The 27,267-nt window shown below is 42.1% G+C and overlaps 1 protein-coding gene across 7 annotated transcripts in view; it reads left to right on the forward strand.

Moving 5' to 3' along the window:
* RNF144B (ring finger protein 144B) overlaps positions 1-27,267 on the forward strand; it is a 149,243-nt gene that overhangs the window by 90,137 nt on the left and 31,839 nt on the right. For all 7 annotated transcript variants that reach the window (XM_079147096.1, XM_079147097.1, XM_079147093.1 and 4 more), the window contains exon 3: positions 20,602-20,706. In XM_079147096.1, coding sequence (XP_079003222.1) covers positions 20,602-20,706 — 105 coding nt within the window. The remainder of the gene's footprint in view (positions 1-20,601; positions 20,707-27,267) is intronic.

Consider the following 27,267-nt stretch of genomic DNA (forward strand, 5'->3'; position numbering starts at 1 on the left):
CCGTTCCTCCTTGGACTCTCATTCCGCCTGCTGGCTTCGTATTATTGGAATGGTTATCTTTCTGTTAGGGGCGAGGATTAGATTGCTTGTTAAAAATCCCTCCGGCCCCCCTTCCTGTGTGGGAAGCAGAGAGAGAGGCTGGGTCAGTCCCGAGGATGAGTCAGCTCTGGCGCTGGTTCTAATTCTGTCTGTTACTCTAGAACTCAGAGCAAAATCATTTCTCCAGACTTTCCTCAAATGACAGCTTGGTTTGGAATACTGCTAAAACAGTTTGGGAGGCTTTTTCCTCCCAGTTGTCGCTTCTCTAAGCTGAGAATCCTCAATGACTGCAACCAGCCAGATCATTCTCCTATGGAGGATTTCAGGTTGCCGAGGGATATGTATGATTAAACTTACTGGTTACTGTTTCAGTGTACACTTATCTTCTATATTTAGATCCCATAATCAAGTGAGTAAGATCCTATTCCATTTGTGATAGAAACAAAACTGTCGTATTCCCCCAAATCCCTCTCCAAGGTGGTGTTCCCTTCTCCCTTTCCCAGGGACTGGCCTGCAGATGAATATAAAGGCCTGCAGTGACATAAAGGTTTTACCCCCTTGGTTTAATAAAGAACAACTTTGAAGGACTATTCTCCCGGCAAGGCACCTTGATGGATTATAGTACTGATTCGGGCCCTGACTATAATTGTAGTGCAAGTGTCAAGATCACCTTTTGCTAATTCTACCTTTCTGACTCTTGGGCATTACTTTGGTGAAGGTACACCCAGTAAGTCTTCGGTCTGAAATCCTCCATCTAAGAATCAATTTCTAGGGAGTATAGCTGTACTATAGTTAGAAGCTGTATTAGTTAGCTTCTCGTTGCTGTGACAAAATATCTGAGAAAATCAACTAAAAAATCAACTTATTTTTGGCTCTTGGTGTCAGTTTGCGGTTAGTCAGTTCCATAGTTTCTGGGCCTGTGGTGAGGCGGAACATCGTGGTGGACGTGTGTGGTGGAGGAACATCGTGGTGGATGTACATCGTGGTGGATGTGTGCGGTGGAGGAAAGCTATCATTTCTAGGTGGCTGAGAGCGCAGGCCAGGAGGCAGAGGGAGGGAGAGATTAGAAGGAGCTGGGGACAAGATAGAGTTCCCAAGGGTATATAAGCACAAGGACCCACTCCCTCCAGCTGGGTCCTACCTCCTACAGTTTCCACTACCTCTCAATAGTCCATTCAGTTATGAATCCCCAGCGGATGAATTCAGTGATGAGGTGAGAGCTCTCAGGATCCAATTGCATCCCCAAATCCCTACCCTGAACATTCCTGCATTGAGGATGAGGCCTTCAGCACATGAGCCTTGGGGGCACATGCCAGATCCAAACTGTGACAATTGAAGACCCAAATCCACAAATCCCTAAGTTATTATTTTTCTTAGCTAGAGCTCCTATCTTTGTAGCTCCGGATGGGGTTTTCTTTTTTGTTATTTAAATGAGCATCTCATGATTGTCACAGGATCTTCCCATTACCTCTAAATTCACCTAATGACGTGTGGGGGGAAATCCTTATGTGTGGTGTGTTCTTGCTTTGCACAAGTCTGTAGAAACCTTTTTTTTCTCTTTGAATGTACTCACCTCCTTGGAGTGGGTATAAACAGATGGTGCTTTATGCCTCCCAGCCCCCATGGACACAGTCCTTTTGAAATAAGCATCACCTGCACAACATTCTTGACTTTGATCATGGGCTGAACATGTCCTTCAGGCTGTTCTGTGTTGTCTGAAAAAAGCTTATGATATAGGGTTGGGGCAGAGCTATCATATGGGACAGACTTGTATTTCTTTTTCACGAAGTTTTTAAAAAGATGGGAGGTAGGTGATCCATAAACAAATGTCATATAGACTCTTTTTTTCAAAGCACACTCCTCCCAAAGATCAGTCCTTCAAACTGGGTATCACAACGTGGTGGACAGGCCAGACATGCACACCATGACCAGACAGCAGCCCCAAATGGGCTTATGAGAGAACTTCTCCCTACTCAGTCACCAAAGTCTATCTATTTGTGCTTTCAAAGCTGGACCCCATTTCCAGTCTCTTCTAAGCCTGCCCATCCATTTGGTACTGCTGTGCCAGGCACTGTGCTGACTGTGGAGCAGAAGAAAGTGTGCCAGGCGTAACCGGCCCTGCTGTCCTGTGGGCAGCAGACGCTCTGGTGAGGGAGGTACAGGGTGCTACGGAGCACATAGGAGCTCACCTGAAGTAAACTAGGGAGGCCGGCAGAGGTTTCCTGGAGGGCTGAGACTGAAGGGAATAGGAGGTTGCTAGATGGTGGTGCTGGTGGATGGTGGGTGGGAGGAGTGTTCCAGGGAAGAAGGACCAGCCATGTGTGAAGGCACAGCTCAAAGATGTTCCTGGAATACGTGGCTGGAGGCGTTTGTATGCGTGGGCATGAGCCTGGAGCAGCAAGCAGGGGCTAGATGGTGGTTGAGGGGCATACAGAGTTCCTGGAAGGCTTTATTTGGGAGTCAGCGGGGAGGATGGTTCTGGAATGAAAGTGGGCAAGATGGAACAAGAGGAGGAAGCACAGCAGATCGGAGGTGAAGCTCAGAGAACAATGCCCTCATCAACTCGTGCTATACATCTCATGGCAAACTCCAGCTTCGAGGTCTGGAATATATAAATCACTTCTATGTCCCCAATTTCTTTCATTTTCTGCCTAATCTACTAATGTCAGTTTTCTCAGAAGGTTGCTGTTCAGATACTGCTACCATCTCTAAGGACGCATTGTGCTTCTATTTGAGTTGTGAGCCCTCAGCCTGCTCTAAGTCCCTCCCTTAGCTGTCGCACAGTGTGTGTCCTGATCACTGGCTGCCACCTCTTAATTGGGGGCAACTCATACCACCGTGTCCTTTCTTCTGGAACTCTCCTCTCCCCTTCCTCTTTTACTCCACCAGCTGAATTCCTAATGATTTTCATTGCCTGGTTGGTGCACATCTCCATCCATTATTCAACAAAGACTTATTTTGACCAGCAGTATACTAGGTGGTGGAGGATTTATTGATGAAAAAGTCCAGCATGGTTCCTGGTAAAGTAAAATGGCCATCCCTTCTCTGCAGGCTTTTAGTTTTTTAAATTGAATTAAGCAGATTTTTTTAGCTATCTGCATTGCCTTATATTCTAGTTATTTGACATAGGTCTATCCTATCTTTCTGCTTAGAATTAAATTTTACTGAGAGCAAAAGCTCAGGAAGGCAGTTAGATGTCACTAGTAGTCATTACTGTTGCAGTAATAGCAGCTAGCGATTGTTGAACACTTATTCAGTGCAAGGCATTGTTCTTACTACTTTAATTCATTTTGTCCATATCATGACCCAGATTGGGATTAAGAAATCATCCCTGTTTTGCAATCATGAAACTGATATGCAGTAGCAGCCGTTCACTAGTGTACCAGGTTTTTGGATTTGTGCAAGCATGTTCTGAGCCAGCTCATGCAGATCACCCACCTAATTGCCACTTCCTAGATGTATTTGAAGCAGGCAGACTACCTGTGCCATCCCCTGATAATTACCCCAGCTAACTTCAATGACTGCTGCAAAGTTTGCAGTAATTTATGTTGGATTTTAGTTCCTCTATTTCTTTTTGGAACTAAGAAGCCAACAGGCATGAAAAGGGCCCCCAACAGAAGAATCCACAGGGAAGGCTGCCTGCCCCAGCTCTCCCCCTTGCACCTCCCAGGGCAGAGGGACTTTCAGCCCTAGGCTGGGGCTTCAGCTAACGCAAAGCTTCTGGTAACCAACTTCATGTCACTGATGGGAGTATAGAATTTAATGAGAAATATAGTGAAACCAGAAACAGTGAAACCTCAGTTACCTGTTTCTCTTCCTTCTATCCCCTGTTCCTTGCTCTCTTCTTTTTAAATTGGAAACAATTGACTTTAAAACACAAACAGAAACCTCAAAAAGTGCCGAGTGTATGACTCATTCACCTGTACACTTCCAGACCCTTCCCCTGTATGGAAATCAACATATAAATGGATATGTGTGTACACATGTAACTCTGTAGAGAAATGAGATTTTTATAGATGCTGTAACTTAAATTCAGTATATGTTGATATGTTTCTGTGTAAGAGTATGCAGACCCACCTTTCTTTTTATTATTTTATTTTACTATTATTTTTGATTCGTTGTACACAAATGGGGTATAGCTTTCATTTCTCTGGTTGTACACGAAGTAGAGTCAAACCGTTTGTGTGATCATACATGTACATAGGGTAATGATGTTTGTCTCATTCCATTTTCTTTCCTTCCTTCCTCCCCCTCCCCTCCCCTCATTTCCCACTACACAATCCATCCTTCCTTCGTTCTTCCCTTCACCCCTACCCCCCCCCCCCCCCATTATGTATCATCATCCACTTATCAGAGAAAACATTTGGTCTTCAGTTTTTTGGGATTGACTTATTTCACTTAGCAAGACATTCTCCAACCCCATCCATTTCCCTGCCCTACCTTTCTTTTCAAATGTTGTATATTGTCCTCTGGTGTGACTGTGTCAAATGTATTTAACTGAGTCCCTCCTAGTAATAGATTTTGAGGTTGTTTCCAACTTTTACTTTTATAAATGAAAATTCCTGTTCTTATATAAATGTGAAAATATCTCTCCCTAGGATAAAGTTTTAGAAGTGGATTTGCCTGATCGAAAGATATGAACATTTTAAGTCAGTGTGTGGCTGAATGACCTCGCCAACTTCTGCACCACTTTAGCTGTCCCACCAACAGCGTAGGAAAGGCCCCTCCTTTGACACTCTGGGTATTTTCAAACTTTTCACCCTCTCTAATCTTATATGTAAAAGGAACATATCTCACTATTCATCTGTGCTTCCTCTTTTAAAGAGGAAGAAAGTTGAAATAAAACAAGTTCATCTCATGAATCTTTCTTTTTTTTTTTTTTTGTGGTGCTGGGGATTGAACACAGGGCCCACTCTACCAACTGAGCTATATCCCCAGCCCCTCATGAATCTTTCTTTAAAAAATGTGTGCATAGTATGTTCAGGGTTAATAGAGTTCAGGCTGATTTTACACCTTGCTCACAATATTGTCAAGTTATAAAAAAGTGAGCTATACCTTGAAAATGATGTTATACGAATAAGACATGAATCAGTGAAAAAGTTTATAATAGTGGTTCTAAGGCAGAGGAGAGGCGCTTTTATCACAAAAAATTATCTACGTTTAGTGACAAGGTGTTACTAAGTGGAAAAGGAAGTTTTAAAAACTGAGGTAAGTTGAAGCTGAAAGAGATTGTGAGTTAACTAACTTAATTCTAGAATTCCATTTTCGGAACATTTCAGTTCATCAAAGATTGGTTGTGTAAGACCTGGGTGTAGATTCCAGAAAGGCAGCATACCTGTTGGAATCAGGCAAGACAAAGTCAGAGCCTCATATCCAGGGAAATAGGTAGTCTTGTGTTAATTGAGGAGGGTCTGTGGTTTGGACTCACTTCTCAGACCCAGCGGGTAGGTAGTTCCTTTTGGTTTGACTCTTCTGGAAAGTGTGTGGGTTATTTACCACGTGAACCTAGGGTGTTCACTCAATCTGTTTGAACTTCAGTTTATTTACCTGTAAAAATGAAATTAAGGAAGGAGGGAAAGCAAGGGCATTTGGATGCCTGACATGTCAGAGGTATTATGCAAGGGCACTGTTTTTATTTTATTTTATTTTTTTTTCATTTACTTTTACTCTTTAGTTGACAGATAAGGAAATCAATGCAGTGTTAATGCCTTGCCTAAGGTCTGTGCTCTTCATGCCTTATTGTAGTGTCTGGACGAAATAAGAACCACTCTGTAAAGACGTAATTGTACTACCTGGCACTTGGTATGTGCTCCCTAGATTTTTGTTTGTTTGTTTGTTTGATACCAGGGATTGAACTCAGGGGCACTTAACCATTGAGCCACATTCCCAGCCCTTTTTTGTATTTTATTTAGAGACAGGGTCTCACTGAGTTGCTTAGCGCCTCACTAAATTGCTGAGGCTGGCTTTGAACTTATGATCCTCCTGCCTCGTCTCCTGAGCCACTGGGATTACAGGCATGTGCCACCGTGCCTAACCCTCCCTAGATTTTGTCAGTGTGGCCCACATGAAGTTTTAATGATCATACCTGTAGTTTCTAAAGTTTGAGAATGACCTATATAATGCAAAACTGATGAATAGTGGAGATTTTATGTACATGAAAACAGTACACAGTAGATGTAAGGAGTAACTGATTTTAAAAAATATAATCCAAGGGGTTTTCCACAGGACAGAGACTATGTAGTCTCAGTACAGTGGTGACCAGGGACACAGGAGAGGGATTGCAGTGTGCTACGAATTTTGACCTATGTGACCTTGGGCACATTATTTGAGGACACCACATCTGAGAGGTTGAGGGGGCTGGTTTACACATTGAAAACTCCCAGGGCACTGAGTGTATTTTTGGTGTTGAGTCTGGAGTTGGGGTGTTGCCCTACGCTAGAGTGTCTCCCACTCCTCACACACACCTGGTGTTACGGTGTTACTGGGGTTCCCAAGAGGACCTTAGTTTGGTGGTTGTTTCCAAGTGATTCCTGTTTGCTGAGGTAACTGATGCATGGGTAACTCCAGAGCATGGAGACTATTTCTGCAATTGGGAAAAAAAAAAAAAAAAAAAATATATATATATATATATATATAGCTGTAACATCTGCTTTTCCTAGGTAGTTATAGGTTAGCTATAGGTTGTTTTAATATGAAACGGTGACTGGTCTTTGATTATCTTATGTTTTATGATATTGATAACCTTTAGAAAGAGAATCTTATTTTAAAGTTGTAAAGGTTCCAGTATTTTCTCATCTTTTAGTACTAATAATGTGGAAATAATCGTGACAAGGGAAAAAAGGCGTGGGCTCAGTCTCAATTAGGCCTTAACTGCTGTATTCATTGATCTTGTGCAGTGAGGGTGAGTTTCTCAACTGCTTTATGAGGAGCGTGGTACTACCAGTCAGTGTTGCTATGAAGGTGAAGGAGATCATTTTCAGGTGCACACTGTATCAGTCAGCTTCCCGTCACTGTGACGAATACCTGAGATGACCAGCTTATAAAAGAAAAGGTTTATTTTGACTCTCACTTGGAAGTTTTCGTATGATCAGTGGGTCTCATCGGCCTGTGGTGAGGCCGCTGGGTAGTGGCAGAAGCACATGGAAGAGCAAATCCACTCACCTCATGGCCAAGGAAGCAAAAAGAGGATGAGAAAGAGATTGGAGGTCCACAGTCCCCTTCAAGGGTGTGACCCCATGACCTGAAGCCTTCCCACTAGGCCCTAGGTCCTAAAAGTCCCTCCACCCCCCAGTAGCACCAACCTGGGGAACAATCTTAACACACGGGCCTTGGGGGTCATTACAGATCCAAACCATAGCCCCACGCTGACCTCACAGGAGTGTGGCGGATATTCTCATTCCCATCGTCTCGCCCTCTGTCCTGCCTCTCATGTGGTGGATGTTTTAGTTCCAGGCCGCTGGTTCTCAGAACCTAGAGCTCACTCCAGCAGCACCTGCGGACCCGTTAGTTATGTAAGTTCCTCAGCTCCACCTTAGACCTGCTGCGCTGGGAGCGCTGGGGATGGGGCCCGGCAGTCTGTGCCTCAGATGGTGCTCCAGGTGGTACACAGGCCCTGGGTGTTTGCAGAGCTCTCTGTTGGTGAAGCTCACATCCGCCGCTCATTGCCAAGTGCTGTGCAGTACTTAGGCGCCTCTCTTCTGCGAACACTGACGTGTATTTCTGAAACATCTGGTCATGTGACTTTGACCCAGGCTCTTTGCCTTGATGATCTAACATGCTAGAATATGGTGCTAACTCAAAGCCTTGCGAAAGTGGCTGTTCTAGGATAGTTTCCAGGATAGGTTTCAGCAAAGTTAGAACTAGCCTCAGATATGTCGGCATATGGATTTACTAAAAAAGAAAAGACTGCTGCAAATTATGGCAATCAAAATTAAGAGAAAGAAAGAAAGAAAGAAAGAAAGAAAGAAAGAAAGAAAGAAAGAAAAGCACCAAACGTAAAGTCCCTTGATTTCTAGAAACTTGTTTTCAAGAAAATGTTAAAAAAATCGCAGTTTTTCAGAAGAAACTCTTGGATGAATATTATAAGATAAAGAATAGTTACAGAGTTGCAGGTTTTTTTTTTTTTTAATTAGAGCTTCATGGTTATGTATAGTAGTTGGTTTTATCCTGACATACATGCATAGAAATACTTCCAGTTTAGTTGAAGTTTTGATGTAGTCTAAATTGTTATTAGAAAGACATTTTGCTGTGGAATAATTTAGTAAAATTAATTCAAATGAATTTTGAATAGACTAAGTTTCCTAATAACCGACCCAGTCATTGTTAAACCTTTTCTCTTTTTCAAAGTTCACATTTCTTTTATTGGATAGATTCTCTTTTGTAATATAGCCAAGGAGAAAGTTTGCCTAAGGCTCAGGTACATCCTAAACCAATGTCCTTAGTCACCAACTATCCCAATTATTATTCCATGTAGAGAAACAATGTTCTCTTAGAACAGCGTTACCTCTGGGCCATAGATGTGAACTACTTTGCATTCTGGATTTTTAGGTTATATGCTATAGAAAAGAGGTATTTGATGATGAGTTAGCATTGTTCTTTTATACAGTATAATATTTCAAAAATTTAGAGTCATTAATGATTATTACTGCCATTAATTTTAATAAAAAATTAATAAGATATTTTACTGTAAGAAGATATTTCACTACAATTTATTCAAATTCTGGTTTACATATTAAACTAGATATAAACTAGATAAACTACATATTAAACTAGATAAAACTTGGACTTTTATCTAAAATATAACTTTAAAATGTAATTTCTGCTATAAGGAACCTTAAAATTTGAGATTTGATGACTAGTATATATTTTTTATTTTGCTTTTTAGTTTCAAAAAATTGTATAATAGTTTGTTGTGAAACTTTTCAAATATATGAGAAAGGCAAAAGAATTTTACAAAGACTACCTATATACCCATCACCTCTTAGATTCTGTCTTACTCTGTTTGTGTTGCTATAACAAAATAGTTGAGACTGGGAAATTGATAAGGAACAGAAGTTCATTCTTGCAGTTTTGGAGTCTGAGAAGTCCAAGGTCAAGGTGCTGGCAGGATTGGTGTCTGGTGAGGGCTGCTCTCTGCTTATCTTTCAGAGGTAGGGAAGACTCTGTCCTCACAAGATGGAAGGCAAAGCAGGGCAGAGAGCTTCCCTTTTATAAGAGTGCTATGACCATTCATGAGGGTACAACCTTTGTGACTTAATCACCTCCCAGAGTCACACTTCTTAATACTGTGGCTTTGGGGATTAGGGTTACACATGATTTTGGAGGGGACACCATCATTCAAACAAACCCCTGCAGAGTCTCATGTTATCTTTTTACTTACTTTTTGGGGTATATCTTTCCATGTATCCTACTATCCTTTACATGACTTGGTTTTAATACTCATTCTGAATTCCCTAATAGAATATAAGTCCTCAAGGAGTTGGCTGACATTGGGTTGACTGGTTATATTTTATTCATAACTTGCATAACCTTACATCATGGGTGAAGGGATTTCTTGACCCTTTTCTAATTTGGCCTTGTTTCTTGCTGTGTTGGCAAAACCTTCCAGGCCTTCTGAGAGATTCAGAGGTGCTCTCACAGAAAGAGGGAGAAAGAGACAAAGGAACTCAGTGAAATCTGCCTTTGTTGAGCTCATTCTCACTGTCGGAGTAAGGCCAGTGTGCTTCAGCTCTGGTGCCAGCTGAGGGCCTACAGTTCTGAGGGGTGGTGTTTTTCCTGAGGAAATAGAAGGATGTACACTTGGCAAACCTCCTTCTTTTTTTTTTTCTCTCGGAGCCATCGGTTGCTTTTCTGGGTATACTGTGTCATAAGGCAGCACCTGGCCCAGATGGTTCTTTTGGGGACTAGTATAGGAATTGTTGCCTCACTCTCTTAAGAAAGGTAGCCCTGGTGGGACAAAAGGAAAAACCTCTGGAAGGCCAGTGAGGAGTTACGGAATTACTTACGTTGAAAACAGATCTTCCACTGCTAGTGGCTGCTCACGGCTTTGATTGGAATGTTCTTCCAGTTTAGCAGATTTGATTGCTTCATTTTGAGGACTGGACCAGCCTGCAACATTTCCAGTGAGTTTCTCCTCCCAGTATTTCAGTCCGTGAGTTTCTTAATTTAGATGTTTCATGATCACTTGAGATCAAGATAGAAGTATTTGATCACTCTTGCTTGGTGGGAACTGGAGGTACTTTTGAATGGAGCCCAGATTTAATCTCCCATATTGAATGTTCTCAAACTTACCAGGTGGAACTTTGTACCCTTTTCCAGAAAAAGTAACAGCACTATTTGGGGTTAAAGTATTTTAAAACTCTCAATCAGAGTTTTAAATTGTACATATATGATTTCCCCTGTAAACTTCCTTTACTTCCTGAACTAGCTAAATACATGTATTCTTCGGGGGGATGTTGGTTAGAAAGGACCCCTTCTTTTCTCTGGAGTTCATGTGGGTCATCATTATCAAATGTCTTATAAGCAGTAATGATGGATGTAAAAGTATCTTCCCTGATTGGAATTGAAGGCACGGATAGTACTGAACTAGTGGTTCTCAGGCTTGTTTGCCCAGTGGAATCACTTCAGTAGTTTAAATATTGATGCTGGTTTAGCAAGGTTGCAGAATATAAGATCAATATACAAGAAACAATAGTATTTCTGTACCCCAACAAAGACTCATATGATAGTGGAATTAAGAAAGCAATTTCAGTTATAATCACATCAGATGGAATAAAATAGTTATGAATTTAACAAAAAAGTGCAAAACTTAAGTTCTGAAAACTATAAAATATTATTGAAAGAAAACGAAACCATTGAACACTCCCAGTTCATGCACTGGGAGATTTAATATTGTGAAGATGATGATACTCCCTAAATGGTTCTACAGACTCAAAAACCCCACCTGTCTGTAGAAGTGTACAAGCTGATCTTAAAATTTCATATTGAAATTCGAGGGACTTAACATAGTGCAAACGATCTTGAAAAAGATGAACAAAGTTGGAGAACTCACGTTCTGATTTAAAAACTTACAATGGAACTACAATAATCAAAAGAGATAATACTGTCATGATGATAGATAGATTTATGAAATAGAACTGAGAGTCCACAAATAAATCTTCATATTTATTAAGAGTTGGTTTTCAACAAGATTGCCAAGACAATTCGGGGGGAGGCGGGGAGAAAACAACATTAACTCAAAATGGACCATGGGCCTGAATATAAGAGCTAAAACCAGAAAACTCTTTGAAGAAAATACAGGAAAACAGAAAAAAAAATGTTATAACCTTGGATTAAGTGAGATATTCTTAGATGACACACACACACACACACAAAAGAAAGATAAATTGGATTTCATCATAATTTAAAAAATCTATCTTCTGTAGATGACATCATGAAAGTTGAGAATGGTAAAAACAATGATGCAGGTCATCTTATAAGGGACATATGTAGAATATATGTAGAACTTTTATATCTCAATAAAATAACACCATGAATAACCCAGTTAAAAATGGGCAAAGGAATAAATAACTGCATAGATGTTTTTCCAAAGATGTGCAAATTACCAATAAGCACATGAAAAGGTACTCAGAATCATTAGCAAATAGGGAAATGCAAATCAAAACCACAAAGAGATCACTTCACACACATTAGGATGGCTGTAGTAAGTCAGAAAATAACAAATTTGGGTAAGGATTTGAAGAAATTGTAACCCTCATACACTGGCCGTAGGAATGTAAAGTGGTACAACAGCTTTGGAAAATCTCTGGCAGTTCCCCAGAATGTGAACAGACCTAGAGTTTCCATATAATATAAATACTCCTAGGTTCACTCAAGAGAGATGAAAACATGTCCACCCAAAAACTTGTTCGTAGCAGCACTATTTATCATTGTTCCACAATGGAAATAACCCATCATCCTTCAACTGGTGAATGGATAAATAAAAAGTAGCATATCCATACAGTGAAATACTGTTCAACAATAAAAATAAATGCAGTACTGATGCTTGCTGCAATATGTGTATGCACTTTATAAACATTGTACTTAGTGAAAGAAGCCAGTCACAATGGATTACTTATTGTATGATTCAACTTATAGGAAATGTTCAGACAAGGCAAATTTATGGGTATAGAAAGTAGTTCCGTGTTTGCCTAGGGATGGGGTGTGGAGGATTGGGAGGCAGATGTTATCATTCTGTTAGTGTAACAAATTACCTGAGGCAATTACTTACAAAGAGAAACAGGTTTTTTAGCTCACAGTTTTGAATATTGCAGTCCAAAATCAGGTGGTTCCCTTGCTTTGGACCTCTGGAAAGGGTTGAACAACAATGGTGTGAAGCATGTGGTGGAGCACACATTATGGATAAGCCAGGAAGCAGGGAAAGAGATGAGACCAGGGTCCCACAATCTCCTTTAATGGGATTAACAATCCCCCTTAAGGAGATTTAAGCTCATATGAGGCTCTACTTTCTAAAGATCCAACCACCTCCCAAAAGCGTCATCCTGGGGTCCAAGCTTCTAACATAGATTTTTGGGGGACACTCAGCATCCTAATGATAGCAGGCAAATAGGAGTAAATGCTCATGGGCACCAAGTTTCTTTTGGGATCACAGAAGTTTCTAAAATCAAATCTAGTGTTAGTCACACTCTGAATAAATATGAAAAAGTACTGGATTGGACGCTTCAAGTGGTAAGTTGTATGGTGTGTGAATTGTATCTCAGTGAACCTGTGCCTGTGTGAAGACTAAGCACTGATCCTTCTCTAAGAGAGTGTGGATTTACTCACCAGTGGCGTGGCCTGAAAATCTCCCCAGATGACTCTTGGGTGGCTAACATGGAGAGCCTCTGTCCCAGGTCTCAGTACTGACAAGTGTGGTCTTTGCGCCAGCTGCACCAGGACCTGGGAGCTTAGGAGGAGGCAGAATCTCAGTCCCCATCCCAGAGCTAGGGAGTCCTCATCTGTATTGAACAGGAACTTCCAGTGACTTGGGTGAACAGGTTGGAGTCTGAGAAGCACGGTTAGTAAGGCGGTTGAACAGCAGGGCAGGGGAATGCTATCTTTTGAGAGTCACTGCCTGCCTCTTGACGCACCCGCTCCCTCCTGCCGGGCCTGTCTCAATAGCGTCCCAATAGTTTCCAATGTTTCTTTTCCATAAAAACATAGCTGGCTTAAATCTTTTTCTTGAGGGTTCTACATACACACACACATAAATATATGTATATGTCTACATATGTATGTATATATGTATACAAATTATATATAATTTATATTATATATAATATAATTATATGCATAATTTTATATATACTATAATTATATATAATACACAATTATATACAATATATCATACATATAATTTTTATACATACATGTATTTATATACATTTTATATGTATATGTATATTAACTTTTTAGAATTAAAACCCTGTCTGTAGAAACCTCCCATCACCATTCACAACTAATCATGGCAAGAGAAAATATAAGCTCAGTTTCATCTAATATCTCAGTGATTTCTTAGCAGAAGGCAGAATTTATTTCTCAGGAAAAGCCCAGGCAAGAGGTAGCAGTGCCCAGGGTGGGGGCAGAAGAAACAAAGAGGTTCCCATCCTTCTCGATATTCGGGACATGGACTGATAAGAGTTGGGCTTATTAAGTCATACAACAGTGTGATGGGGTACCTTTATGCTTTCCTAGGCTCCTTCAGAAAGTAAGAAGTCCTTGTTCTTTCAGTGGGGGCAGCAGATAATGCAGCAGTAAGTAGTATTAGCTAGTGGTGAATGCTAGGAAGAGAAGCAGAGCCAGGTCAGGGCACCTGCAGGGGCAGGGAGGGCTGGCCTTGTTAGCTGGGGAAGGTTTATCTGGCAAGGTAACGGAGCTCGGAACAGAGAGTGCGTGAGCCATCTGGAGGAAGAGCCTTCCAGGAGAGGAAGTGGCAAGTGCCAACAGGACCTCACGGCAGGAGCAAGCCTGGCACGTTGAAGAACTAGAGAGAAAGTCAGGTTCCCAGACTCAGAGGGACAGCGGAGTGGCAGCTGAGAGTTGACGTGCAGGACCTTGCAGGCCGTGGCGAAGAGTGTGAGATGGAATCTCAAAAAGATGCACGTTCCTCAGAGGGTTCTGGGCAGGAAAGTAAAAGTAGGGTTTATGTTTTAAAAAGATGTATGAAGATCACTCTGGCTGACTGGAGGTGCCGTGAGGGTCATGGCACAAGTGATTGGACTGGGGACATATTTTGGTTGTGGGGTTTGAGGAAAAGGGGAATCAAGGATGATTTCTTCTTTTTGCTAAGCAAAAAGAAGTTGGACAGTTGGTGATATTCTTTACTGAGATGAAAACTGAGTATGTGGGGAAGCAGGTTTATTGGATAGGGTGTCCGAAGCTCTTGTCAAGTCAGTGGGTGAAGGTCTCCAGTGGCAATCGTTGGGAAGAGGGTAAAAGAAAAGGGTGGGGTGTCTCGGATGACTCCCAGGTAATGTGGCTAGGTGCATGGAAATGCCATTTAGAGAGGTAGAAGACAGGAGATAAGGTCTAGACTAAGGGGGAAGATCACAAATTCAGTTTTGTGTTTGTTGAGTTTGAAGTTCTGGTTCCTTCCCATCTTAGGGAAATGAAATTCCAGCAAAAAAAAAAAAAAAAAATTGAGTGGGAGAGATGGGGAAGGAGTGGCTAAGAGGAAGAGCCCAAGCCAAGAGAGTGTGGAATCCTGAAATCAAGGGAGAGAAGTTTCCAGAAGGTGGGAGTGGATAGCTTTGCCTGATGCTGCTGAGGTCAGGAAGGGAGAAACTCATGGACTGGACTCAGTGACATGCGGGTCCCTGGTGACTTTAGACAGCACTCTGGGGGAATTGGGATGGGGTTGATGAACCAGAGGACAGACAGCTCCTTCAAGCCATAAAGAGGAGAGGAAGGTAGAAGGTGGTGTCCACCAGGATGGGCAGCGTTGTATTATTTTTCTTTGATTAGGATATTGCTGAGTGTGCCTGACTGCTGAAGAAGGACCTAACAGAAAAACGTTCAAGACCCAGGGAAGGAAGTGGGTGATCAGGAGAGAGTGCGGGCTAGAAACTGGCTTGACTCCGGACGTGTCCATGAAGGAGGCCGGAAGATGCACGCAGGGGTGGGTTTGCATTTTTCAGCGATGGGGGCCCAAGGAGTCTGGCCCCCAAACCAGTAAGTGGTAGATTCAGGCTTCCAGCTCCTACAAGAGGCTGGGTGTCTCACACGTGCCAGATCCAGTGGTGAGTGCTTCCAGGGGAAGAAAAGGGGAGTAGATGTGATCCAGACCTTGGAGGAGCTCCTGGGCTGTTTGACAGAGAGGTGGTCACTGTCCTCGCAGTGCAGGTGCTGAGGCTGCGTGGCTCACAGGTACAACATGCTTCAGTTGTTAAGAGCTGCTGTTACCTAAGGTGGCCCGGGAAGACGGGTAAATAGGGAGGAGAAGCCAAGTCTTCTGGGGAGTCGTTGGGAGACACCCTGTGGAGTCTGATGTTCTAACATGTCCTCAAGGAAACATGCAGTGTCGACTCCCCCTTCTTTTGATGGGTTTATGTGGCTTCCTTCTGAAGAGTGAAATAATTAGAACCCCAACACTGAGCTATTTTAACATTAGCTTTATGAGAGTCTTATTAAAGCTTAGATGAACATAATACAAGGTATAAACATGTTTAGGTGTGTATCTTAAGTAACAAGCAAATGGCAGAATGAATGTGCGAGCTGAATAGTGGCTAAAATTAAAGACCAGGAAAACCCCAGAGCATTAATGTGATGGGTGATGTTTGACTTCAACCAGACCACTGTTTACAGGTAGGCTCCGAGTTTGGGTTGTTCCCGTGAGTACTGGTGATTGTATGATCCTGCCTCACCTCTGAATCGCTCGCCGTCCTGACTTGTATAGTTGTTGCCGGGTCTGGATTCCTCCACCCTTTCTTCACCTGCTTGTGACAACGAAAGCCTTCCTAACTGAAGGAGCAGACCACAGCACACGGTACCACAAACACAAGTGTGAACTTTGAACCTGGGTGAAAATAGGGAGTTTCCTGAGATAGTTCAGAGATGCTTTCACAAAGATTGTTGAGAAATCAAAATGAGGAAATCTTGCTAGGAGGAACTCACAAACTCCCAAGAACGCTTTCTTGCAATATGGAAAAGTTCAGTGCTAGCTGGGCTCAAGGTGCAAGGAGAGCAGATGGCCTGGGTGTCCTACCAGACTATGGAGGGAGGAGGCAGGGAAGAGTTCTGGACTGAGAGAAGCTGACAGATGAGAACTATGAAAACAAAGGTCTCTTTTTAACTGTACTTATGGCTTCTGTTTGATTTAGGGGTTCTTTTTAATAATTTGGTGCCAGGTTTTCCTATCAGCCCTGATGTCCTGTAGGTTGGCAAACACTTAGGATGAGGAAGTTGATCTCTATCAGTACTATCATTCTGGTTAAAAGCCAAGGTCTTTGGAAAAAGTTCCAGCATCAGACTAAAATTGGTCGCAGCTTCCAGCTTAGCTATAGACTGTTGACTTGTTTTAATTTTTTTTTCAAACCAGAATGCTTTTGGCATGTCAGTAGACTCTTGAATCAGGAGAAATACCATCATGAGTCGTACTAATAGTTGAACTCACTGGTATCCTACAAAGAAGGCTTTGTTCTCGGATCATGTGTGGAGATTGTAATTCCAACTGGAATAAACAGAATACTGGCCTCAATATGAGCTGATCTGTAGAACACACTGGAGATATTGTGATGAAGTTATTTACTGGGGCAGAGAAATGTCCATCTGCATTTGATGGAACATTTACTTTGATGTACATATTGTACCTGGAATGATAAAAAGCAAGTTGGAGATTCAAGGTCGGTATGGCTTGTGCTTGTAGGTTCTCTCTCATCACCTTCCCTCCCCCTCTCTGCCAAGTTAGGAATGAGACACCAAGAGAGTAGCCGTTCACCAACTCAGCTGCAGTTCAGGAGGTCTGCTAGTCCTTGCCCTCAGGACCCTGCATCCAGGAGCCACCGCCACTCTGGGTCTTTTTCTACACAATTGCTAACCATTTAGTTGCTTGGTTTGTGTGACATGCACAGGGCTTCTTGCAAGTGTTGTCAGTTCTTTTGTGCTTTATTAGTCAGAGGTATTGAAGAGGAGAGGGAGGATTTGAGACTAAGTTTTTTTAGCACAAGCGAATGGAAGACAATGAACCTGGGGTACTTGAAAATTCAGTAAGACACAGTAACTGGGACCAACTGTTTTCCCTCTTTGCTTTTGAGCAGAAATGCATGCCGTCCTGGCGGGTCAAGTGCCTGTGCTTTAAGATTACTGAACAACAGGCACTTGCAGATCTCTATCTTGAACAAGTGTTTCTTAGAATAAAAACAGAGAGGATATGTACTTAAACCCTGTAGTCAGTGTTTAAGTTCCAATTTCTCTCCTAAAATCATAGGTCACACAGTGTTATTTGCAGCCAAGAGCGTGCTTGTGGGAAGCTTCAAAATTCATTAGGTCGATGAATCATGGTTTGCAGTGCACCTAAGAACATTGCATTAGCCAACGACACATCCATTATAAGCTCTTGGGGAGGTTTATATTTCAACTTTACAAATTTGCAGTATAAGTTTAAATGATTTTTTTTTTTTTTTTTTTTTTTTTTTTTGTCTCTAAAGACTTAAATGGTGTCTCTGGTTCCTATTTGACATTAAACTTTTTTATAGACCCAAATAGTTCTAAGGAGAAGCTTGCCTAGGGGCATGTGGAAAGTTCTGATATGAACCTCTGTTTTATCTGTGTAGCTTCTCCATCTTAAGTGGTTTAACTGGCTCCCTGCTGGGAGCAGAGAAATGGTTTTGATAGAAAGTCTAAGTTCAAGTGAAGGCAGTGAAAACATGACCTAATATTCTGCAGTTTGTAAATTTAGAAGATAAAATTTCCAGGGGTAAGTGTGTGTGTCGGGGGTGGGGTGTTTTAGACCCTGTGAGGTAATTGTAACAGGTATTATTGTTCTCATTTTAAAAATTTAAGGGATGTAGGCCTGGGTCAAAGGTAGAGTCGTTTTCCTGTTGTCTCCTGGCAGAGCGGAGCTGGCTCTAAACCTAGTGGGAAGGATCTGAAGTTCATGGCACGCTTCACTTAGTTTTCCTTGGACTCCTTTCCCTGAGCCTGGAGACCATATTGTTTTGGAGTCTGTTTACAGCTGGGATGGGGCAGGGCAGTTGCTCTGAACTCACCTGGCTGATGGGAGGCAGAGAGGCCCAAGCAGAGCCCGTGGGCAGGCCTTCACATCATTGACCTTGGGATCACCCCCTTGTGTGAGCCCCTTTACTGTTTCTCTGGGGTGTTGACCTGCCCATTGAAATTCTCCCTCATGTTGCCTTGCTGGCTGATAGCACTGTTCCCGGGGCTGGAGATCATGTTTGGCACGGTGAATCCACAGCAAGTAATTGTTTACTCTTCTCTTGAACAAGAAAGTGAAAGTTAAAATCTAGTATATATAGTGAGGTCAGTCGCAAGGGAAGAGAGACTTAAGACTTACCTCTGCTCCCAGTTATTTTTTATTCTCTATACTAAATGGTATGTGTTTTCCCATGCCTTTACACATCAGCTGGAAATACTTTTCATGATTCTGCACCATCTGATTGTATGAATTTAACGAAATTTATTTTAAGTGTTCTGTGTTGGATAGTGAGGTTATGTTCTAGTTTTTGCTGTGATAGAAAAAAATCAACTCCTCGGAGAAGGGAACTTTTAACCACTGGCAGAGACACAAGTCTGCTTTCAATGGTTGCCCAAGGTCATTGATTCCTCAGTACATGTAGCATCATTTGAATCAGATGAATATATATTTTTTAAAAGTAATACGATAGTGATATTAGTTTACTTTTCAAATGGAAAGAATGATTGAAAAAAGTCAATGAAAGGCATAGATGTCACAAAGTGTATTCTGACCATAGACTTTTCTGTAATTATTCACGTATCGGTGCATGGAATTATTCTTAACATAGCAGGCTGACATATAAATGTGTAAATTTGAAAAATTGAAACTCAGTTATAAATAAGCCTCACTTTGCAATAGTCATGACTTCATTGACTAGCTTATATTTTGGGGTCAATACATTCCTCAAACATTTGAGCTTGACTTGCAAATAGAAAAAGACTCACCAATCTTGAGCAAACAGGTAGAAAGTGGGGACCAAGTTTTCAGATGTCCTGATTTTATTTGCTGAAACTACAGTGGTCCCTCAGTATCTGCAGGGAGTTGGTTCCAGGACTCCCCGCGCATATCAAAAGCCACAGATGCTCAAGTCCCTTATATAAAATGACACAATATTCGCCTATAACATAGGCACATCCTGTAAATATACAATGTAACTATTATATAAATAGTTGTTACACTGTGCTGTTTAGGGGATAGTGACAAGAGTAAAACTGTATATATATTCAGTGTGGACCCGGCCATGTCAGGCAACTACATAGTACGTGTCAGCCACAACATAACTTTTGTGTTCTGAATATTTTCCATCAATTTGGTTGAATCTGAATGTGTGGAGCCTGTGGGCAGAACGGGCCTACGCTAAGGCCTCCAGTTTCTTGTGAGCATGTGAGGCTGGGTTGGGAGGTGGAGAGGAGATGTTGGAGGTCTCCATGACAATGTCGGCTCTTCTCCTACATTCTCGGTCAGTCTCATGTCTCCACCAGCAGCCCAAGGCCCAGGCACAACAAGCAACGAGGCGATTCGGGCTGTGCTTGGTGTCCCCCTCTTTTCCTCTCGGGTTTCTTTTTTAAAATTCCATTTCTTCCTTCTCCAGTTGGCCACTGCCTTTTGCCCTACTCAATCCCGCTCTGTCATATATCCACCAAAACCTCCATTTGGGGGAGGTTCTCCTTTTCCCAAAGTCTTTGCTGCCTCCAGTCAGCAGAAGGCCACCTGACTTTCTCAAAGTTGATGCGACCTTTTGTTGTCAAGCATGTTCCGAGATCTGTCACTGCCTTAATCTTACTTTGATTCTGCTCAGATAGCTTGTGGTGGGGTCACAGAATTCCGCTGTACTCTGGGGCAAACTTGGAAGGAGGGGGCCACTAGATAAAAATGGGATTTGGGGGCTGGGGATATAGCTCAGTTGGTAGAGTGCTTGCCTTGCAAGCACAAGGCCCTGGGTTCAATCCCCAGCACTGCAAAAAATAAATAAATAAATAAATAAATAAATAAATAAATAAATAAATAAAGTGAGAAGAAAGTCTTTGCCAAGCGTGCGAAAGTGTTTCTTCTCTTCCCAGTCTATGGTGGATGAAATGTGTGTGCATACTTGAATAAGCCCTTGACTTGAATAAACTCTTTGGATGAAGTCATGCATAATTAATGGCCTATCTCTGCATTCTTTCCACAGTGATGGCTCTTAAGTGTTCACACTCCTGATAAGTTATGTTTCCTGAGTATAAGAACCCAGGACAGCCAATTAAGGAAGAGCCAGTGGTGGTTAAGCCATGTAACCTTGGTGTTCCTGGAGCGGGGTGGGTAACTGTCTTGTCTTTTTTCTTTTTAACTTCCAGTGCCTGAAACAGTACATGCAGCTGGCAATCCGAGAAGGATGTGGGTCTCCCATCACTTGCCCTGACATGGTGTGCTTAAACCACGGGACCCTGCAGGAAGCTGAGGTATGGGCGTCTGCCGCAACCTTCCTTTCTTTCCTGTTGACGTTATTTGTTGGATCTTGACTCTACACACCTCCCTATGAGGGAGGCTAGCAATGAAATACCAAGGTTCACTTTTTAAAGGAGGACTTTATTGCTACATACTGTTGGATTCCTCATACAAACTGTGAAAGCTGCCATGTAGCTCAGGCCTATTTATGTCTGCTGTCTTGAGTGTTGAAGAAGGCCTAAAATAGGTGAAGGCACTGGAAATCAAACTGACCAAATGTGAGGTGTGGAGGCTGTCTTGTGATCTTGAGTACTTTAAAAACACGTAGGCCATAGATTAGCCACAGTTACAGAACATATAAACTGTTTTGACTCTATAATGGTAACCTGAGTTGAACTCTTTCCAAAGAGCAAAGAGAGGCCTTTTGATCAATCTGTATCAGGCATTGGGAATGTCCTTCTTTTTTTGAATGAGTTACCTCATTTTCTTAAGCTGGCAATTTATCTTGTTCTTTGTTAGTTCGGTTTTTGAGCATCAGTCTGCCCTTAAACCTGCCTTTTAATCTTTGGTTCCTACTCACTTTAAATTGGAACATATTGAACTCTCACCCATTCTTAAGGAGTTTGTCAGCCTCTGAAAGGGTTCAAGAAGCAGATGAATGTCCCTTCAGTGAACACGGACACCTGCTTTGCACCCAGCACTCCGCTACTTCCTTTTGTGGTCAGTATATATTTAATTGTCTCAACAGACTTTGTGGAACTGGATTTTTTTTTCAGATACAGAAACAGAGGTCCAGAGGGCCTTAAGTAATTTACCAAAAAGTACCTATCTAGAAAGTAGAATAGCTAGAATTCTAACCTAGTTCCTTCTGACCACAGTAATTACTTGGCTTTAAGAATAGAACGAGGTCAGTAGGCAACACAGGACTTGATAATTAGAAGGTCAATGGTGTGCATGTTTGCACGCGGATGTAAATGTGTTCCTCTGAGGATGTGTGTGTATATACACGTGTTTTATGAATGTATGTGCTTTTACATATAGATCTCCTTTGCTTTGTAAGCAAAGTAGTCAGAAAGATGGCATAGACAGGGATTATCCTGTGTTTCACTTATGGACTATCAGCTGAGTGGTACAAGTGAGTTAAAAGTGTTTTTTAGGGAAGCACAGAAAGAATCCATAATGATTTAGAAGTGATTCATTTTAAGAAAATAAAGAAATAATGAAATTTTGATAAAAAGTTATTATTGAACATGTAACTCCTTCCATGAGGACGCGTGTTTACTTTTGTGGGGTAAGGAGTAGGAGGAAATTAATGTGAGGGAATTTAGTCTACCTACCAAGAACACTGTTGATTTTTGTAGAATTGCTCTGAAAATGAGCCTCAAGTATGTGGAAGCATCTTTCCATGCATACTCCTTGCAGGACAGAACTTCCTTTCTGATTTGCTTCTGACAGGTCACAGGTGTTAATGGAGAGAGTGCTGTGTGCGGGCCAGATGCCAGTCAGGGATGGAGCTGAGGCTAGGCAGGCCCAGCACTGTCCTGGTGGAGCTTCTGATCTAGCATAGAGATGTCCAACAGAGAATGTTGGAGAGTTATAAAGGGGTAGGCAGCAAGAGCTGGAGCTGGTGTGACGCTTACCTAATTCCTGTGTGCAAAATCTGTTAAAGGTAAATGAGTAATTTGGTGAAGTTTCAAAACAAGCCTATGAGATTAATCATAGACCTGTGCTGTCTAAACCAGTAGTCACTAGCCACATGTGCCTATTTAACTTTAGACTAGTTAAAATTAAATAAAGTTAAAAACTCAGTTCTTCAACTGGACTAGTCAGGAACTGTTTAAGTGCTCACTAGCCTCTGAGGCCCATGGCTACCTGATGGGACAGCACAGAATGGGGCATTTCTGTCACTGCAGAGAGCTCGGTTGCATAGTGATGTCCTAGGCTTCTCACAGATGGTAAGCACTGACCATTGACCCTTTGGATATTGGGAGTTAGGGCTAACGTATCCAGAGGAGTGGGTGAGGCAAGTTGTGCTTTCCACAATTCTCTGGAACAGAGCTTGACTCCTCTGATTTTCTTTGCATAGACTTTTTCTCTTCTTAGTCCCCTCTCTTTGTTCTCTGTGTCCTTTCCCCACTGTATACATTCTAACACTTTCCTGCTTATAGCTCTGTTCATTCAGTTGTACTCTAAAAGTAATTTTGCTTTTTAGGCTGCGTTAAAACCAAGCAAATCCGTAATGACTCTTAAAAATTATAAAAGTATATTTGAAAAAACAGAACAAAACCTTATTCCAAACTAAACTAATTTAAATTCTGCAAAGTCTTTTTCTCATTAGATGAGTAATAAGATACTCCCGGGCATTAACAAGCCATTTCTATTCTCACTGGTCTTGCTAAGAGACTGGCCAAAAATAAGCATCCATGTATACAATTGTCAAATGTTCTTTACCAATTTGCTACTTTTCTTCCTCCCCAGAGTTGTAAAATGATGTGGTGGTGGTGGGAATGTTTTCACTGTGAATTGAAAATCGAATAGGAGATGAGTTTGGAGATCTGAGTAGCTTTATTAGTTTACATGGGACTCCTCTGAAAGTAAATAAATACTACACACATAAAAATACCACTCAGGGGTGAGCTGGGCGGTGCTACCTTATTTCTCACTTGCTTTACCTCAAGACTTCATTAGTCATTATGATAAAGCATAGCTCGTAACCCGTGCATTTTTGAGTATATCACAATGGGGCTCATTCATATGATGGTTGACTGGATTCCATCTCTATGACTACTACTTCCCTCCACTTTGAAAAAAAAAAAAAAACCTTTCAATTATATGGGCAACACATAGACATACTTTGCTTGTGTATATTTCTGGTTAAACCCTTTGTCCTGCTGCTGTTTATGTTATGCTGTTTAATCCCTCTCATTCATTGTCTTATAAAATGTTGGAAAGTATAACATCTCTCCATCTTGAAAGGACACAGGAATTGAAGTTCTTTGCTCTGCACACTTTCCTGCCCAGGGCCAGCTATCCTAGTTGGTTTTAATCCCTGAGCCTGCCTTCTGGATTCCTCCAAATTGGCTCTGCCTCTATATTTATCTCTCAAGAGTAATCCTACTAGGGAAGCACTTAATGTCCAGTTCACACACTGTTCATGCAGGAAACAGTGGAAAATGGCAGCTTCCCTCTTAGTGCCCTGGAAGCTGGTGAGAGATGGTGATTCGGGGACAACCCGTGGCTCGAGGTGAACACTCTGGGAGCCAGAGAAAAGTGCAACTTTCCTTCGTTGCATCATCTGGTATTTTCAGCTGTTGCTCTGCAGGGCTTTTCCAATGTACTTCATCCGAGAACCTTGTCCAACATGGAATTATGAAGGCAGGACACAGATAGATTGTTCTGATAGCAGTACTTCAAGCAGAGCCCTTGCTTGAAATTAGCAGCCCTGTTGAAAAAGGGAGTGTCTGATTTGAGCAGTTTCCTTACAGTGCCATGGAAGTTGCACACCCTAACCCGTTTGAATAGTGCCTCCCATTCTATGGCCTGAGAAATTGAACTTCTTCCAGCTGCCAGCTGGCAGTGGAGGGCAGGGAAGAGCTTCTCACTCACCCGTCTCCTTCCAAGTCCTGGGGCCCTGAAATAACCAGCCTGCCTTTTACTGCTAACACCACAGCATGCACCAGAGGAAGGGTGGAGATAGCTGCCCTTGCCAAGAACAGGCTTAGGATTTCTATAGGAAGGGATTTAGAGGGTGGCACTCTGGAGGCCCAGAGGAGGGGGAGGAGTGGAGTGCTAAGGAATTGGGAGCTACATTTGCAAAATAAGTAGTTTTTTCTTAGAATGCACATTTATTTAGGGTGACTTTGGAAAAGGCTGCTGGAGTTACAGGATCCAAGCATTTCCCCCAGATAATCCCACAACACTGCCTGCTCCTGCTGGGCTGCCCTTAATTCTTCTTCTTTCCTGTTATCACAGTGGGAAGCTGGAGCAGAGGACAGGTGAGGAATTCCCAGGCAAGGGGGAATATTCCCGTGGCTGTGGTTTGAGGATCTGAATACAGGAAGGAATCGAGTGTGTCTAGAATGACCTTTATGATGTGCTGTGATACGTGCTGGCCAAAGAAAAGTTCAACTCTGGGGGTGGCAAGAGACGAAGGAGTCTGCCAAACCAGAGTTAATCTCAAAAATTCCCAGCTAAAAATTTTAAAGAACAGATTGAGGACTCCATTTTGAGATGCATTTAAAACTGCATATAAAGTAGAGAATAAGGTTCTAAAATTCTTCTAAAACTAGAGGCAAGTGCTGTGTAGGAACACCCAGCAGTGACAGGCTGCATGTGTCACATGGAGCTGCACACGAGTGTGTCCCACAGGTGAGCAGAGGGAGGAAAGCAAGAGGTGATAGGGGATGGTGGCTCTTGGTGTCGTGGTGCTCCGAGGCTTCTGCAGAACGTGTGGGGGAGCAGGGAGCTGTGCCTGCCCCCGGCCTGGATCCCGTTCCCTCCCATCTTCCCCTTCCCAGTGGGCTTGCACCTGCCTCTCAGGTGACGCTACCTTCTTTTTCCAATCAGGGTCACCTATCTAGTGTCTAGGTGCATTTTATTCAGGTGAATGTGCCATTTTTCTTCCATGTTAGAAGGAACGTTATCTCCTGGGTGGAGATGGAAGCTATTCTTAGTTTCTGTACTAGTGAGATTAGACGTTGTGCAGGAAGCAAGGGCCATCTCTCCTGAGTTACAGTAATGCAGGAATTGTCCAGGCTCGGCGGGTCATGACCATCCGCTAGTGGGTAAGTCCATCTACAGACGCACCTTTGCTGTAGTCTGTGTTCAAACCACCCCCACCTGCCTTTTTTAAAAAAGCAACTGTAGCAGAAGAAAAAAGGGCCAAACCTAAGGGACATCTTGGCTTCTTTTCCCTTCCGTCTTGACTTTACACCCTCTGCTGAGCAGTATTTCCCTGAAGCCTGTCCCTAACTTCTGTTTTGACTCTTTCATCTCCTTGACTGAGAATCAGTGTCCCCACTGAAAAGCAGCATCCATTTCTTCCGGCGTCACACACCACTTTCAGCATAAACGCAGCTGTGTGAGCAGGCTCCACCGTCTGCCTCCCTTTCTCTGCCTCTTCTTGTCATTCCTCTGTGTGTGTGTGTGTGTGTGTGTGTGTGTGTGTGTCAGCAGGTGGTGGTTATTCAGATGTTACGGTGGTAGTTAATAATACTGATAAGGGAGGGTGTGCCTTGCTTCTCCTTTCTTCCCAGGGTTGGAGGTTAGAGATACCCAGTCAACTGTTCCGCAGACATCGCAGTGTCCGTAGACTGTGGTCTGCTGTGAGTGGAATGGGGGAGCCCAGACTCAGCCGAGTAGAGGCTGAGTCTTTAATAAGTACACCCAGGTTCATTTTAACCTGGAAAATTAAACAAAGCAAAACAAAACAAAACAATCACCAACAAAGAATACAGGCAGGTTGTAGCTTTTTGTTGTTACTATTCTGATATTATTGCTCTTGTTTTCTTAAAATAAATCTGAAGTTATTTTATTTTTTTTAAATACCTTTATTTTAATTAATTAATTAATTAAATTTTTTGTGGAGCTCAGGGTCGATCTCAGGACCTCACTCTTGTTAAGTGAGTGCTCTACCACTGAGCCAAAACCCCTGCTCCTCATTTTATCTTTGAATTAAAGTTTTTTTTTTTTTTTTTCTTTTTGGAAAGAATTTCTAGGATGATGATGAGGAGGAGAAATGTTTTTCATGCGTGTATAGGAAAGAGAAATAGGTATAGCAGCACAAATTTCAAGAGTAGCAAAAAGTGATTTTAAATCAAATTAAGGACCTTTTAGTAGTTGATCTGAGGACGTGGCCTCTTGATAACTCAGAAGATACTTATCTTTGCTACTTCTACTAAAATATAGATCTGGTTAGTAATGGATTAAAATCCACTAAGTAAAATAAGTATCAGTAGTGACTATATTGACTTAAAAATGAGTAAGCAAATAAATGGGGCAGAAGAGATAGCTTTTCCTCAATATGAAATCTTTTAAAACTGACTTTTAAGTTGAATTTATTTTTAACTGGTGCAATAGCACACCAGAACTTCTTGCTCCTATGTAACCTGACAGCAGAATTCTAATCACCAAATACCAAATGAATGATGGAAATAAAAAAAAATCATCATTAAACAAAAAACACATTAATGTTTAGGGGGAAGAGTTGCCACTGGTAAGTAAAATTAGTGAGCAAATTTGTGATGAGAAACAGGGTTTGCATAAAGTATCCCCCTGTGGTAAATTATTATTATAATTTCATGTTGCCTTAGCATCCTTTGTGAATACAATTTGGACCTTCTCATACCAGAAACAGGGCTGAGTCACCCTTGACATAGTTACTCAGTGTGGTCATCCAGAAATCTGCTTTGTACAACTTCCCCCTGGTGACCACCTCCCTGTGGGACAGCTAGATGCAGCCTACTTGAATGCCATAGTCACCTTCACATCCTACAGGAACTTGCAGATACGCCACAGTGACCACTTCTCAGTCATAGCATGACCGCTGGTAACTGTGCCTGCTTTCTTTAAACCCA

Source organism: Sciurus vulgaris (assembly GCF_902686455.1).
Source record: "Sciurus vulgaris genome assembly, chromosome: 7".
In the NCBI taxonomy this organism is placed as follows: Eukaryota; Metazoa; Chordata; class Mammalia; order Rodentia; family Sciuridae; genus Sciurus; species Sciurus vulgaris.